A 17,610-nucleotide genomic window follows, 5' to 3' on the forward strand; every position below is an offset into this window, starting at 1 on the left:
TTGTATTTGAATTTGAAAGTGTCATAACTACAGTTACGTAAGTTTAAGGGAATATTATTCCAAGTTACCACACCTTTATATTTCAAGGAGTTTTGGGATTTGCTTAGAGAAAATCTGGGTACAAATAAATTAGACCTTGTCGAAGAGCGTGTGTTATGATCATGCACTTTACTGAGCGAAACAAAATAATCGTCGAAAGCAGCGGGCAAATGGTTGCTATGAAACTGATGCATGACCTTGGAAATCTCTAGTTGATAGATATCGGCTAATTTTAACACCCTGGTCTTATAGTATAGGGTGTTTAAGTTAGATCGAATGGGTGCTCTAGAGAGAATTCTAACTGCTCTATTTTGTAAAACTTCCAAACTGTGCAACGCTGATTGGGTGGCGGAGCCCCATGCAGTTATAGCATACTGTATATGAGACTGGAAAAGTGCGAAGTATATGGTTCGGAGAGTTGAGTCCTGGACGTAATGTCTGAGCTTACCCAGGATTCCAACTGCTCTTGCCAGTCTCTTATGCAGTTCAGTAGTATGAGTGTTCCAATTTAGTTTGTCGTCAATAAGTAGCCCAAGATATTTGAAAGAGTGGACAATTTCGAGTGTGACACCCCTGATTTTAATTGAAAAGTTTTCATGTCTGGTTCGAGTTTTAGGACCAAACAACATAACTTTAGATTTTTTAACATTCACAGTAAGTTTATTGCATACCATCCAATTATACACTTTGTTAATTTCAGTGTTCACCTCGGCTTGCAGTGAGATTAGATTCTTTGCACTGTCGAGCAGACAGGCATCATCGGCGAAGAGTTTGCTCAAGAAATTTGAACAATTTGAAAGATCGTTTATGAAGATTAAAAAATTCAAAGGTCCTAATACGCTACCTTGTGGAATTCCGTAATGGATGGGTAATAACGAAGACCTGTGAGAATCTAACTCCACATATTGATAACGTCCGGACAGGTAATCATTTAATAACTTGCCTGCGACACCTCGAAAGCCAAAATATCTAAGTTTTTGAGAGAGAATAGCATGGTCGACAGTATCAAAAGCTTTTTTCAGATCTAAGAAAGTACAACAGACGAATTCCCCTTTGTCAAGTTTATCATAAATATATGAAGTTAAGTCCAAGATAGCGTGGCTGGTCGAGTGATTGCTTTGGAATCCAAATTGACATTTATTGATCAAGTTAAATTTTTTACAAAAATTCAGCATTCGACTATGAATTAATTTTTCTAAAATGATGCCTAGGGAGGGTAAAATGGAAATTGGTCGGTAATTTGACGGGTCATTTCTTTTGCCATTTTTAAATATTGGTTTCACTCTGGCAATCTTTAACGATGAAGGAAAAATACCTAATTTAAAAGATGAGTTGAAAAAATGACACAGAGTTGGCGATATGATATCAGCGACTTGTTTTAGAAAGTAAGTTGGAATACCATCTGGGCCAACTGCTTTTCCATTTTTCAGGTTCAATATGGTTTGAAGAATCTCTGTATGTGTCGTTGGCTCCAGGAAAAAGGTGTTTTGCAGCGGAACACCCAAAAAATCGGTAGAAGGGTTAGAGCTACCAGGGATGTTATTCGCAAGTTTCTTTCCTACCGTTGAGAAGAATTCATTAAATTCACTGGCCATCATGATGGGGTCTGTCACTGTGGTACCATTTTCGAGTTTCAATTCTGAGATGGATGTATCATCTCTGGACTTAGTCTTAATGATCTCGTTAATAGTTTTCCAAGTTTGTTTGATATCTCCCCGGTTATTCTCGAGGGCATAGCGATAATGCAGTTGTTTCGATTTTCTCTGCAAGTGCATTAAGATATTTTTATATTTTTTGAAGTGGAGACGCTGAAGTGTATTACCTTTCAAAAAATTTTTTTTGAACATATTATTTTTGTGAATGATGGACTTGCGAATTCCCTTAGTGATCCACGGTTTGGAGTATAATTTATTTTCTCTTCGTGATAGGGGTCTTAATGGAGCGTGTTTGTTTATTAACCATTTCATTTGACCCAGGAAATCATCAAAAGAGCTATTGAAATTTTCTCTAGTAAGAGTAACACTCATGTAATTATTACACATTAATTCAATTTCAGATCTAAAAGTGTCGTTACAAAATTTAGCCATATCTCGCTTCATTCGGATCTTTGTTTTTGTGCCAATATTCATACCCGAAATTGTACACATTACTGGAAAGTGGTCGGTGAGATCGCTAAGTAAAATAAAGGATGAAGAACAATGGTTTATGGCGTTTGTATAAATATGATCGATGAGGGTTTGGGAGGATGGCGTGACTCGAGTAGGTTTTGTGATCAAAGGAAATACGAAATAGGACGTCAGCATATCTAAATAGTTGGTGGTGGATTTATCATGGGTGTTAAGTAGGTTGATATTAAAGTCACCCAGAATCACAAATTTCCTTTTCGCCATTGCCAGCCCACCAAGAACACGAGCCATTGCTCCTGTGAATGATGGGGTGTTACTTTTCGGATGTTTATAAACTACACCAATTACTAGGCTCTGGTTGTTTGAGTTTTGTTTGACCTCAATCCACAAGTCTTCGCAGTTTGGAAATGCTAAGTTAAAATCTTGGATGATTTGGTAATCTAAATTTTTTCTGAGGTAAAATCCCACGCCTCCAGCTTGGGTTGGGGTGGGAACATGAATAAACGCGTACCCCGGGATATCGATATTTACAAACGTGGCTCCATGAATGATTCTGGTCTCACTCAGGGCAATTATATGAGGGAGAACATGAAAATGAGATATTAATTCAATAAGGTTGTCAGCATATCTTGGCAGTGACCTGATGTTGAAATGCACTAAAATGAGATCAGAGGGTGGAAAGCTGGATGAGACCTCGTTGATCTCATTAATTTGGAGGTGCCGACATGGTGGTAAACTAACATGGGTATGAAGAATGGTAGATTCCCAGTTTACATGGGAAGGATGAGAGGTTAAATCATATACAGGGCACATAGATTTGAAGGAGATTTAGGATAAAGATTGAGTTGTAATGATCAAATGAGAAAAATTTGTCGCAAACAGTAACACGAATAATAAAATGACAAGCGGATGTGGGTATTTCTCTACAAATCTGGCCTAAGTTGTTTAAATTTTCCATAGTAGGAATAAAAGATATAGGACAATAGTTCAAATAGAAAAGACACTTATCTGATTTTTTGCAGATCATCTTCATCAGATATTGAAATGGTATTGGTATCTTTATTTTTTTTCACTAATACTCTCCCGTTCGATGTCCAGAGGAAAGCATAGCCACATCGTTTTTTGAGAATTTTAGCTTGGTAAAAGAGATTTTTATTTTTTTCAGTCAAATTCTCCACAATGAAGGCCTTGGACAAGTTAGTTAAGGATGATCTGTGTGAGGGGCTTCTGATTAAATGGCGATTCTTGAGGATTTTATTCCGTATCTTCCTGTTGGTAAATTTGGCTACGATAGGTTTGTGAATGTTCGAGTTGTGGGTTGGGCTGCGATGAGTGATTGAGATGTCAGATGGTTTAATATCAACATTGATCAATTTACCAACCTCAATTACAAGTTTATCAGTGTCTTCGTTCACTGATGGTGCAAGGCCATGAAACTCTAAGTTGTCGAGTCTTGACCTCCTTTCCTGTTCTTCCAGTTTTTCAGCAGTATAATCCAGGTCTTCCTCCAGGTCATAAACTAGTTCCTCAAGTTCACGTATTTTTTTACCATAGATGGTTAATTTTTCATCCATCGATTTTTGTTTTGAGGACAGCTTATCGAACATGTCCGATTGAAAACTCTGGGTTTCCTTAATTGAGGCGATGTCTTGTTTTACCTCCTTTAAAGACTGCATTTGGTCTTCTATGCATTCTTTAAGCCCAGGGCTCAGTGATGCATAATCCGAGCTGGTGTTCGCTGGGTTAAAATGATCTTCAAGACACTTGGTGATAAGAGTTGGAAGTAGCATTTCAATGTGTCTTTGAATTGTTTCCTGTAGGTTTTGTTGAAGGTTGTAAGGTCCCTCTTTTTGATGTATGATGGGACCTATTGGAGAGAGGCCAGGATCAGGAAGGCTTCTGCTCAGACGCGGCTTTGGGATAGGCTTTATGGTGTCGTAGAAGGAAGCCTTGTTTGTTTCGGTGTTCGACATATCACTGGTACGAAGATGTTGCATTGGCAGTGATGATAGTTATGTTAGTTAGACTATAGGCTTAATCAAATAGCGAATCAACATGGTTGTGAACATTGCCTCATTTTCGCGGTTTTGCATGTTATTTGTCAGTTTACAGTTGTATTTTTTTAAATTAGTTGTAAATGGAGTATTTTAATTGACCTTATGTTTTCCGATAAAGTTTAGTCTAGTCGCAATAATCAAATTAAAAATTATTTTCGCAAATACTGCGATAGACAATGCTGAAAATGGCTATTAATACCTCGAAGCGTTGCGTGTTTATATATTTTCATAAAAATGATGGTATTGAACAACATGCAAACTAGTTTGTAAACTTTCACTCTCCAAAACACTCAAAATAAATCCAAAAAATTTCGCAATAGTTAAATATGAGGAGAATTTTTCCCGAGTCAAAGGTCGGGAAACATCCACAGAAATGAATTAAATCAATTCCCCCAATATCCAACTATCCGTTCATGCATGGTTGAATATATATTCGGTGAACACTGAATCTCAAGTGATTTATTTAATCACATGTAATTATTAAGCTGCTTAAAAGGTTTCGACGGAAATTTACAGAAATAACTAAAATATTTACAATATAAATCATGAGAAAGTAATAATCACCTATTAAGCGGTATATAATATAAATAAATTGAATTCCGATTGGAAGGAGCCATCACGCGGACATTAATTTAGATATAATCTTATTTGATGATGGTACAAAGTGCCGCCGGCTAAGTTTGCGGTTGAAAAAATATTCAGTGAAATAAGGCGCTGGTTGAAAATATCATTATTTTGTTGTTGCTGTAATTGCGTATTAATTACATCATGTTACGCAGTAACGTACTTTTAGTGTTGTTTATGAGATTTATCTGCTCCACATCGGAAGATAAGTGTTGCATCTTACTTCAGTAACTAGATAGCGCTGTGTATTCTGCACTAACCCATGGCTTATTGGTCTTTCTCACTTTCCTAGATCTGTGTTTGTGTGTATTCCAGTTCTAGTTTTGTTAGAAATGTGATTATATTCTACCTACTAATGATAATAACAACGCCGTATCTACACATCAATCTGAGGGTAATCTGAAGGCGCTTTTTGGGAAACTAATGTACGTTTTCTGGGAGGCAATTTTGCACACAAACCGTCCACAGGACAAATATTGATTTATATGATAATGCAAACAGCGAGTGCCAAAGAATAATTTAAAACTGTTATTAGTCCAGAAAGATGAAATGCACTCATCCTGTATAATATTATTTAACAAAAATTTTTAACCTATATTGATTCCGCCGGCAATACGGATTCATGTAAAGTGAACAATATACCACGGACAATGCTTTGTTAAAAAAAATATGTCGCCAGATGAGAACAGAACAGGTCACAAATTTGTCACAATTTTGAGTTTTGAGAAAGACGCAAAAAACAATTTAGAATTTTTTTATTATTTGAATTTCTAGATATTCACACTTAGTAAAGTCCTGAGCTCTGGTTATTTTGATTTGGATGAGAATATCTTTGTAATCAATATTTTTTGGCACTTCAGCTTCAATTCCTTCCTGCTTTTTTTTACTCCCATAAGGAATTTCGGTCCATTCTGTTCTCAACAACTTCTGAATTTTTTTTGTATGGGATGCAAAGTAAAACAAGGTGACCTAGGCCTAAGTTGCACTAAACAAATTTTTAGGCATGTAAGTTTTGGACATTTCATTTCTGATGTTCATGCCCATCATATTGGAACTTAGGACTATCTTTTTTCACTATTTTGGGGTTTTGAGCCATGCTCTACAAGGTGGTGGTCTTGAAATCCTGAATTTCTCAATAATAAAAATTTTAGCTGGACTTAGGCCCACTCTGTTTTTAAATATTTTAGTCCTAAGTCAAGCTAAAATTTTAATTATTCAGAAATTCAGGATTTCAAGACCACCACCTTGTAGAGCAGGGGTCACCAACGCGTTGCCCGCGGGCACCATGTCGCCCGCGAAGACCATATGAGTCGCCCGCAGGTCTGTTCCAAACTAAGTTTAATAACGGCTCTTATAAGTAAGCTACATCAATTAAATTTTGTCCTGCTATTTTAGTATAAATCACACTTATATGGGAACTAGAAATGACACTTTATTTATTATTGTAACAATCAACCTTATTTTTATTTGACCTCAGTAATGTGACGGGTCATTTAACACTCTTCCAATTATGACATCACACTGAGATCACTTTCCACGAACCCGCGCTTTTTCGTGTCCGTTGGTTAGCGGAGCAGTAATAATACAATTATTGATTCCAAAGAAAAATCCATTATTTTCACGATGAATGGGAGGTGGATATATTTATACCACCATGAAAACAGCCTGCGTGTGTCTCATTAGTGGGGCGATTTTAGCGACGGCAAAGCGGAAAGATATTTCACATCTTGTCACGTAATCTTCCGCGCTAACTACCCACTGGTCAGCACAGTACGGACAGAAAAAGCTTACGATTCAAATCATACAGTAATCCTATTTTACGAGACCATCGTTTGTTTCAACCTATCCTTTCGAATCAACATTTTTGACATAAACTCAGGATAGGAGGAGATTTACATATTTCTCCCGGGGGAGAAGATAGCCGTTAGGACGGATCAATCATATGACAACCACGGCTTCTCGCCGGTTACCACTCGATGTCGGGTATAGTTAGTTATTTGTTTCCGGAAGCCTGGACTTGATGGCGAAGGAAGCCTTAACCGACCAGTGGTTACGTGAACCACACCACGGCGGCGAGGAGTCCAGCAATCCTTTCGCACATAATTATCCCCGCATGGGATTCTAACCTGCGAACCTAACGCTTAACACGATTGTCCATAGCGCCGCGACTCACTCCACCTGGAACAAACATGGAACACGCCTCACTGATGAAAATCTGCAAGACTCGCTCAGAGTTACATTGTCAAGTTACTCGTCGGAGTATAATACTCTGCAACATTTGATAGTACAACTGTTAAGTTCATTTTATCTTAGACTTGTGCAGAGTGTTGAAAATTAATTTAAAAACACTCAGTTTTGAAATACAAGTGTTATTGATAGAAATTTATTTGCAACGTTGTGATAATCGTTTGATTTCCTGAAGAATCCTAAAGTTTACTAGTGTCTATACTTCACTAAATACCAGTAATTATATCAATAATTGAAGCTCAATCGAACAACTGATATTTTTAGAAGTGTAAATTGAACTGGTAGCCCGCAGCTTAATCTGTACCCAAAAAGTAGCCCTTGGCTTCGAAAAGGTTGGTGACCCCTGTTGTAGAGCATGGCTCAAAATATTAAAAAAAGTCAATTTTCCAAAAATGTGACTTAGGCCCATTCTTTTCTCATCCGGCGATGCAGACAATAGAAAATAAAATTATTTCTGTAGAATGATAAATGTAATTTCATAACAGAACAATGTGTTGAAAAATTACGATGGGTCGAACGCAGTTTTGCCGGATTCGGTGTGGTCGCAGACGCCAGCAAAAAGAAGATTCACCGAAGTAATGATACTTATTGCAACGGACGATGAGGAAGGCCTTGGGGTACTCGACATTTCGAGCCGATTTCGTAGTTTTATATGCGAAACTGAACGTAAGTTGTTGCCATTTATGTCATATGCAAACAACTGTAAAAATTGATCAATTAAAAACAAATCTTTTTCGCATGTGATATTTTGCCCCATTTATTCTCCCGATGGTTTTTAATTTTTTGCAATCCCCAGGCTGAAATTCTACAAATTTAAATCTATATTTCTTTGAAAATCAAGCCTGGGGTTTTATGCACAATGATCTCTAGTTTACAAAATCTACAAATAGGTTGTTGTTCTGAATGGCTGATGTTGCGACAAAAAATACGATTGTTTCTAATTATTGGACCAATCAGTTATAAATATTTTGTAATTGAAAATGCAACTGTCGCTTAGAAATCTATTATCTTAATATTTTTCAAGTTTTGTCTGGTTAAATTAAAAAGTTCTTTGTTGACTTTATTATGTAGGTGTATAAATATTCGATTTATGCGCACAACTGCATTATCGCGTTTGCAATTCTGTTCATGTTTTGTGTGACCCAAACCACCAAGGTTTCGCCGGCATATGCTATTGTATCGTGCTATAGGATAATATGGTCATCAAGAAAAATGAAAATACTTCTTTCTGTCGTTTTCACTACAAACACAATTATTCAATTCAACGATTCTCGTTCTATTACAGAACTCAGTTGCTTTTCTCTTCGGATAAATATGGAAACCCAAATAATCACATGTTCCGAAGACTCGCTTACTTGTACGTAAGTATGATAGTACGTGTTATTCAAAATTGTGAAACACTTTTCTTAGTAATTAGCGCCTACTTCATAAAATTAGAATATAAAAATTCAAGGCTTGGTTTATAAGCCTTTTGCTTGTTTAATATTGCAAAAGGCTTATAAACATGAACTTACCTTTATTATATATTTTTCAGAATATCATGCAAACGTGGGTTCCTTGATGATGGAAGCACCAGCTTTACATTGACGTGTCAAGATGATCTTGAATGGGATGGAGAAGTAGCAACATGTCTACGTATGATTTTCCTTATTTTAGTTCTAGTACGAGTTCTCGGAATGTCTGTTTAAACGAATGAATATGCCACCTGCCCATAGTTCCTTTACACAAATTGATGGTGTAATGTAGACAAACAAAATTAGTAACATCTTTTTGGGACAAACACTACTTGAGCCCCCAATTTTTACCTATAAAGTTACTTAGTTGGGGTGTGATTCTCTGTTTTAATGCGTTACCAGAATTCCAATGGACAAAGGAGATTCTTTAGAACGAAACACGATTGCATCTGCGTAAGAAAGTTCTGCGACAGAAATGATAATAAAAAAATAAAATAATATCTTACTTTAGAGGGTATTATTAGTTTTTTTTTTCTTAGCTGTCGAGTGTGACGAACTTAGTTTTGATGGACAGCCAGGACTTATGCATTGTACTGGAAATAAATATCAGAATGAATGCAAGTAAGTGGAGTTCCAGCCAACTATCTATTCTAATTAACTAATCTGTGACAGTAATTTTTCTTCAGCTTCGTCTGTGCTTCTCGCAAACAACTCGAAGGACCAAGAAAAAGAATCTGCAAGGAGGACGGGACATGGTCGGAAATGAAACCAACCTGTGAAGGTAAGAATGTAAAGTGTTGATTGGAAGATTCGAAACATTCAGTTTTTCTTATATTTATTTCTTTTGTACCAATGAACAATTGAAATCCACCACGTATTTATTAGGTAGAATTTAGGAGACTTTCAAACTGAATATCGTGAACGTATTTTGTTGAAATCGTTTGGCAAATTTTTTTTTTTTCTTAAAGTTATGAGCTAAACATTTCTGCGATGTTAAATAAATGTTATGTCATAGTGACCGTTAAAGGTTGTAACACTTGTTGAACTTTTTTACGTTTACATCATTTTAAGTTAATAATTCATTTTTGTTTCAGATGTTATTTGCAAACAAATAGACTTTCCGCCGGAACAAGGAACATTTGATTGTACGGATGGAAACAATTATGCGAGTTACTGCAGGTGTGTTGATTAAATATTTTATCCGGATGATGTTTCCTATTGTCTTATACCCAGGTGTCATTTATGATTTGATAACGCGTATTAGTTATAACCGGTTGACAAACAGGCCGTCATCTCTTGTTATTCATTTTATTCTCAAGTGACCTCGTACAAACACGAAAGCCGTTATTAATTTACAATGGACAAAATTGTAATCGCGAATTGCGAGCTATGTTATAGGTTCAAATCTTTGCCCGAGGCAAATCAGACCAAACGCGTAAAAAAGCGCCATCTACCGCCTCTCTACAAATGAACAAATATATTTATTCAAAAATGTGAAGTAAGTAGAATTATAGACAGGCAAGTAATTTTTTAGACCAAATTGTATTATCTCGAAAAAATTCCTTAGAAATTTTTTGCTAAAACCTCAAAATTTGGTTTTAGTTTGGTTGTGGCAGCATCATACAGACCTAATTGAGGTACCCAGCGGGCCGTATTTGGCCTGCGGGCCGTAGTTTGTCCATGTCAGGTTTAGAGTCTAAAGAAGACGATTAACCTGTTATCACTCTATCACGAGTATGTACCACGTGGCTGCGTAGGAGGCTGGCTGTGACGAATACACAACTTCAAAGTGTAATATGACGTCATAATTTTCGTGGTGTGATTGAGAACCTTTGCACATAGACATAATGTTAGTGCACATCTCCTATATTGCGAATACACTACTACCTCTCGCAAATTCTTCAATAAAATGAATATTTTCCCTGGAAATAACTGCAATTTGACATCAGCAAAACTACAATATTCCCTTTTTTCAATAGTTTCTACTGCAAATCTGGATTGCAAAGATGGGGAGCAAAGAAAGTAGTTTGTCTTTGGACAGGAAAATGGTCGGAGGAAACACCTAGTTGCAAAAGTAAGTTTCTTTAATTATTGATATTTAAATGATCAAACAGTTGTTAGCCAGGTCAATTTGATATTAATTCTTGGTTTAAATTGGACAGAGCCCGATGAAAAATGATATTTGAACTTATCAGTATTGTAAACTGTAAATTTAAAAAAATATATATAATGCGAATCATATGACAGTTGTGTCGAGACATTGTTTTGAACAAATAAATTCAAATATTATTCAAATTATGTTGTATCAATATATCATAGCCCCATAATCCAATCCGAATATACAATTCAAAGATTTGATTATGAATTTTTTTTTTCAGAATACGATCCCAAATGTCCTGATGCTCAAAAACACACTTCATGTCCTGACACAAACTGTACAGTTAATGCTGATTGCGATGACGACAAGAAGCTTTGTTGTCCTACAAAATGTGGAACGTCAGTTTGTTGAGATTTACCGAAACGAACAATTTCTAGAGGTGAGAATATTTCCAAATGCGTTCTCTTGAAAGTTCGTAATAGAACCATTTGAAAATAAGTTTATGTTTATTTATATTTTAATGCAACATCCAATTATCTGAGAAGGGAAAGGGGCGGGCTAGTAATATGTTGCTAGTAACCTTAACCCTACGATCTAGCATGGCGTTTCGTAGTGGATATCTTAATATGCCTTGTGTGGTCGTGGAGGGCTTGTATGGGATTTCCATATGTTAAACTTAACACTTTACGATCTAGTACTTGGTGGATTAGGCAGAAACCAATGCCCTACAAACTGCTTGAGAAACGCATGTACGCATGTGAATTAGAAAGCTATAGTGTCTGCGGAAACCCTTGATTTTCTATTACTCATAGCTAACTTGGTTTGAAGGCAATACAATTTTATCACAAACAGTTCTTGTTGTTTAAAGCAAATTGGTGTCATCTTATTTCAGATTTGGCTTGGTTCCAGGTATGTAGTACAAAATATTTGAGATAGCCATCTATGATCTTCGTGTGCTTTATTTGGTGTTTTTAGGTTTTCTATTTCTCACAAACTTTTTAAGACCTCCAAGACCATGTAGGTCTTGATTATTTGCTGTCCAAGTTTGCAGATGTTATTGTAATCTTTGATTAGACTGAAAGTACGATAGCCTACTACCTTCTGTACTATTATTGTACGTGGATCTTACTGGATATACTATCTGCATACCTACCTAATTTCACCTTGCAATCAATCACACTACTGCACTAACGTTACTTCAAGATGAACAAGGAAGTCCAAACCCAGATTCTGGCAGCTATCTCATCTCTCCAGGCCAAGCAAGAGGAGCTAATGTCACATGCAACTCTATTATCTGCCTCTAAAGACCATGGCAACCAGTCCCAGGACATCATTAAGTTCCAGAATGACGTGGCTCAAATCTCCTCCAAGATCCAGGAGAATATTAGCAGGCTGGAGACTTGTGAAAAGCAACAGGACGATTTAGAACAATACAGCCGAAGAAACTGTGTGATTCTCCATGGCTGTAGTTCTGTGCCAGAAACTGAATACCATAAGTTCGAAGACTTTGTAGTGAAAACTCTCAACGACAGCCTTAAACCCAACCATCCTATTGTGAACACTGACATTGATATTACTCACAAATTAAAATCAAGATCTCCGAAGAACCCCATCATCATCAAATTCGTCAGAAGATCAACGAAGAATATGGTGTATGGTAGAAAAAAAGAACTCAAAGGCAGCGGATTGTCCATCACTGAGTCCTTGACCCGTAGCAGGCTCAAGCTACTCAGCGCTGCCAAGGAAGCCTTCGGAAAACAAAAAGTGAGCACAATGAATGGGATTATCTACGCTTACCTAGATAAAAGGCGAGTAATATCTTCCTCAAATGATATCACTACTCTCTCTCGTCCCCTCTACTCCAAGGCTGCTGCCCGTTCAGTGGGACCAACCTCAAGACGTAGCGGTAGCCTATGAGCGGAGGGGAACGATTAACTCATTCATAATCTCCATTTTTTCTATTTGAATAGGCTAGTGCTGTCTAATCAATGGTTCTCCATCTTTTAAACATCTGGAAACCTATATAGCCAGACTAGATATTTAACTTATTTTTTTTCATTTTTATTTTTTACTTTTATTTTGTTGTGCCACTGCCATGAAAACTAATTTAAAATACCCATGTAGAAATTGCCACAAATCAGTTCGAATCAATCAAAAAGCTCTTTATTGTGACATTTGTTCTTCTTGGATACATTTAAAATGTACCAATATTTCTGGACAAAAATATGAAAATCTTGAATCTGAAGCTGATGAAATACCTTGGTGCTGTTTCCTTTGTGAAATAGACTGTATGCCATTCTCTTGTCTCTCTGATTCTGAAATATCTGAGTTATTTGTTCCCCTTCATACAGAAAAAGCTGAAGCTCAGGCACTTGCCAAAACTCTCGATCCTGAATACCTTAACAAAATGTTTCTTGAATCAGCAAATACTGATACTGATGAATTCAACAACATTGATAGTGTTGAAGTGGTTTCATGACTCTCTCCATCAATATCAGATCTTTAGCCTCTTTCAAAAACTTCACAAAATTTGAAGCACTAGTTAATTCACTGAATTATAAGCCTCATGTAATTGCTGTAAATGAAACATGGATTGTATCTGGTACAAATGGCCATTTCAATGCACTGGATGGCTATGTTTTTATCTCTAATAGTAGATCTCATCACCGAGGTGGTGGTGTTGGTCTCTACATTCGAAATGATTTGAAATACATTGTCCGCAAAGATATTACTATAATGTGCGAAAAGGTTTTTGAATCTATATTCATTGACATATCATTGGAAAATAAAACAATAACCTGCGGTACTATTTATAGATCACCACTAACTGATGAATTGAACAATGCTAACTTTCGGAATCTCTTGTCCCAAGTTCTCTCAAAGATGAACAGGTTGAATTATAATTATATAATGGGTGACTTCAACTATAATCTTATTGATGAGTCCAATATGAATACCAGCCTATTTGTTGATATTATGCACAACCTGGCCTATTATTCTTTGATAAACTGCCCCACCAGGATAACTTCAAGTTCTGCTACCTGTATAGACCATATCTGGACAAACGTATATGATAAAAAAATTAACAGTGCTGTTTTAGCAGAATGTGTTTCTGATCATCTGCCGATTGTACAATGCTCTCTTCTAGAAAAGCAAATTCAGACCAGAATTGAAACGCTTTATCGCCAGTTTACTTCGTCCAACTTGAATACGTTTAAGAATGAACTGAATTCTATTGAGATTGATGACTTCAGCAGCATCCAGGATCCCAACACTTGCTTTGAAAAATTTTTTGAAAAATTCTCCACTGCTTACTCTCAATCTTTTCCTTACAAAAAACAGACAAACAGATCAAACAAACCTTGGTATGATACTGAGTTACGCAAACTCAACAAAGTCAAACAAAAACTTTATAAGAAATTAATAAACAATAAAAACATAAATGACAAGCACAAATTACAGTTCAATGAATGCAGGAACCTTTATACTCGATTGCTCCACAAAAAGAAATCAAATTATTACAAATCTAAATTTGCTTCTCACAAAGGCAACATCAAGGCAGTGTGGAAAACAACTAATGAGCTTATTGGTAAAAATAAAACAAATTCTTGTCCTTTGATTGGACTTGATTGCAGTAATACACAAACTGCAAATAAATTTAATGAACACTTTTCCCAAGTGGCACAAAGCCTGCTTGACTGTATGCCACAACCAGCTGGCTGTGACAAAAATTACATTTCATATCTTGGGAAGCAAGAATCCTCATCCATGTTCTTAAGGCCAGCTACATCATTAGAAATAAAAAATATTATACGCGATATGAAGCCCAAGTCAAGTTTTGGAATCGATGGTATTCCATTTAAAATATTGAAATATGTTCCAGAACATATTATTGATATCCTGACATATATATTTAATCTTTCACTATCTAGTGGATTATTCATTGAAAGCTTCAAGACATCCAAAGTTCTTCCTCTGTTTAAAAAAGGTAGTGTTTCAGATCTTGGAAACTATAGACCTATTAGTCTTTTACCATCATTTTCTAAGATTCTTGAAAAAATAATGTATAGTAGAATGTCAAACTACTTTGAAACTAACAATGTTTTCCACTCGCATCAATTTGGTTTCCGCAAGCATCACTCCACTGCTATGGCTGCTAATGTTTTGGTACACAAACTGACCAATGCGTTTGAATGCAAACAACATGCAATTGGAATATTTCTTGATATCTCAAAAGCTTTTGACACCATTGACCATTCCATCCTCTTAAGTAAGCTCTATCACTATGGAATTAGAGGCGTTCCATTCAATTGGATCAAGAGCTACCTTCAAGACAGGAAGCAAATTGTGCAATATGACAACTCATTCTCTACAAATATTTGTGTCATGAAGCACGGAGTTCCACAAGGATCTTTACTTGGCCCATTATTTTTTCTAGCTTACATTAATGACATGTCCAGGTGTCTGAAATCCTCTGAGTCGATCATGTTTGCTGATGACACTAACTTGATTCTTCATGGGGAAAACCTTGAAGATCTATTCACAGTTGCAAACCAAGAACTAACCAACATTCATAGCTGGATGTTAGTTAATAAATTATCTCTGAATGCTAACAAAACTAAATTTGTATTATTCCATCCAAGCAAGCATAAAACTGTGAGTTGTTCAAAAAAACTACTGCTCAATGGCAATGAAATTGAAAGAGTGAAAGAAATAAAATTTCTAGGAGTTATCTTTGATGAAAATCTGTCATGGAAATCACAAATAATGCATGTTATTGGTAAAACAAAAAGAAACCTAGCAGTTTCTGCCAAAGTATCCCAGTGTGTTGACCAATCAGCTCTACTAGCAATGTTTCAATCATTACTACTTAGCCATATTCGATATTGTTGTTCAGTCTGGCTTCATGGTAATAAAACACTTGTCTCAAAACTGCAGAGTATTTGTAATAATTTTTTAAGAATAGTTTTTGGTAAAAGAAAACGTGAAAGTGTAGACTCTTACTTCAAATCACTAAATATACTTAAGGTTGAAGATATGATGAAATTTGAAATATTATCTCTAGCTCACGACTTCCATAATAATGCGCTGCCCAATTGCTTTAATGACATACTTGTCAAAAATACCTCCAACCGAAGAAGTAGTTCTGATTTATTCGTACCTTTCATGAGTAAATCCGTGAGTCAGCATTCCTTGTCTTTTACTGGACCCAAACTTTGGAATTCTCTTCCCTTAAATTTGAAGACGTTAAAGTCCAAAAAATCTTTTCAAAAACAAGTCAAGTCTCATTTAGTTTCCAAATATTAAATATTAAAAATTACTACTGGTGGTATTCGATGACAAAAACTTGGGACACTCCACACTTGCACATTATTGTTTTAATGAAAATGTTGAACAGCTATAATACGATTGTGCCACGACTATAATAATATCTTGCCACGACTTGGCCAGAACTAGTCCAGCACCAAAGAAATGGTATTGTGACATGCATGAGTATATATATATTTTTTTAAATATATAGGTAGCTAACGTACTCGGATGATATTTTCTTTAAATAACTGCACACATTCTATCACTTCACGCTCGTGTTTTTATCTTTTTCTAGCTGTGATGTCCCTATCATACACGCTTGGTCTTATGTTTGAGTGGTGGTATAAGGGTTGTAGATAGTACAATATTGTTCCTGCAAGGTTACTAATTATTGCAACTAGGCGAGCAGTAGAGCTATGTTGGATTCTCCCCTTCAGATTTTAATTTGCTGTGGGTCATTGTAATTGGATGTGGTTTTTATATCATTTATGTATGCATGCGTTTTATGTTAAGGCATGGTGTTTGAGTTGACTTGTTGGCCAAGGTATAGATAGTAAAATTTTGTGTGTTTTTTGCATGGTGTGATAAATTTTTCTCTGTCCCAAGCAGAATGTCATCATAGATCATCTATCCATCGCTATATAATGACAATACATCCCATTTAATTAAACAATTATTTTTTGCCTGTAATAAATAGTTCAGAGCGTTCCCCTTCACCCAATCATTGAAACATCTACTCGCAGTTTTATTTTTTGTTTTTCAGGTTACTTCAAAGTGATTAAATGAAGTAAAACACATAAGGAAAAAAACAAAAAAAGACTCCCGATATCCTGTGAAATAACAACCTCATTCCCATATTCTTGTCTGAAATCAATACCCAAGAATGAAAAACCTCACTTACACCCTTTGTAACCAATTTATTTCCACATCCTACTTTACTTAATTATAGTAATTTTACTGTTACCGGTAACTTAATTACTTATTACAATCTGGACTATAATTTGGCAATAATAGGCTCTAATTTGGGGAATGAAATGGTCTTGCCCACCTCTTCATGCACCCAATTCTGGCAACTTTGGTTGGGCAACTTGGCATTTGACTCCAACTATAATCAGCTTGGCAATATGTTTTCGATAGAATCTTCCTTTTATATACCTAATTAACGATTAGAAGATCGATCAATTTGGCAATGGCAACCATTACAAAAATATCAATATGGTGTGGCAGATAATTTTCTTTTCTAGTATTTATTTATTTATTTTTTTGTTTACTCTATAGTATACCCTAAATTTATCGCGTTTCATTCTTACTTAAATAACTTCTCAGTGGTTGTGTGTGTGTGTGTGGCTGGTGGGTGCATGTGAGAGTGTGTGAAATAACTTGATAATTTTAGGTGAGTAAACACGTACCACTTCCTCTTGGCAAAACCTTTCATCTTATATTTTGTACGTTATAAACCTTATCTAAGGTTTTGTTTGCTCCCCTGATTTCATAATCAGATTTTATTTATTTGTTTTTATCTGTCAAATGTATTGTTATGCTGATTATGGAGTCGAAATAAACTTATACTTATATTTAATACGACTTCCTCCTAACAGTTCGTATTAATAAATATTGAAAATAATAAAAAAAAGTATTTTATTAATAATATTTAA

The 17,610-nt window shown here is 35.8% G+C and overlaps 1 protein-coding gene and 1 long non-coding RNA gene across 2 annotated transcripts in view; both read left to right on the top strand.

Annotated features, from left to right (window-relative positions):
* LOC144425879 (uncharacterized) overlaps positions 1 to 9,348 on the top strand; it is a 40,433-nt gene extending 31,085 nt beyond the window's left edge. Inside the window, exons 3-7 of the mRNA XM_078115642.1 lie at positions 7,579 to 7,759; positions 8,379 to 8,454; positions 8,628 to 8,728; positions 9,087 to 9,168; positions 9,234 to 9,348. Of these exons, the coding sequence (XP_077971768.1) occupies positions 7,579 to 7,759; positions 8,379 to 8,454; positions 8,628 to 8,728; positions 9,087 to 9,168; positions 9,234 to 9,348 (555 nt within the window). The remainder of the gene's footprint in view (positions 1 to 7,578; positions 7,760 to 8,378; positions 8,455 to 8,627; positions 8,729 to 9,086; positions 9,169 to 9,233) is intronic.
* A 290-nt stretch (positions 9,349 to 9,638) lies between these two features.
* On the top strand, positions 9,639 to 11,093 carry LOC144425639 (uncharacterized). The gene is made up of 3 exons (XR_013477571.1): positions 9,639 to 9,726; positions 10,527 to 10,621; positions 10,926 to 11,093. It is a non-coding gene; the product is annotated as an uncharacterized LOC144425639 (long non-coding RNA).
* Positions 11,094 to 17,610: the final 6,517 nt, after the last annotated feature.

Source organism: Styela clava, chromosome 8, assembly GCF_964204865.1.
Source record: "Styela clava chromosome 8, kaStyClav1.hap1.2, whole genome shotgun sequence".
NCBI lineage: Eukaryota > Metazoa > Chordata > Ascidiacea > Stolidobranchia > Styelidae > Styela > Styela clava.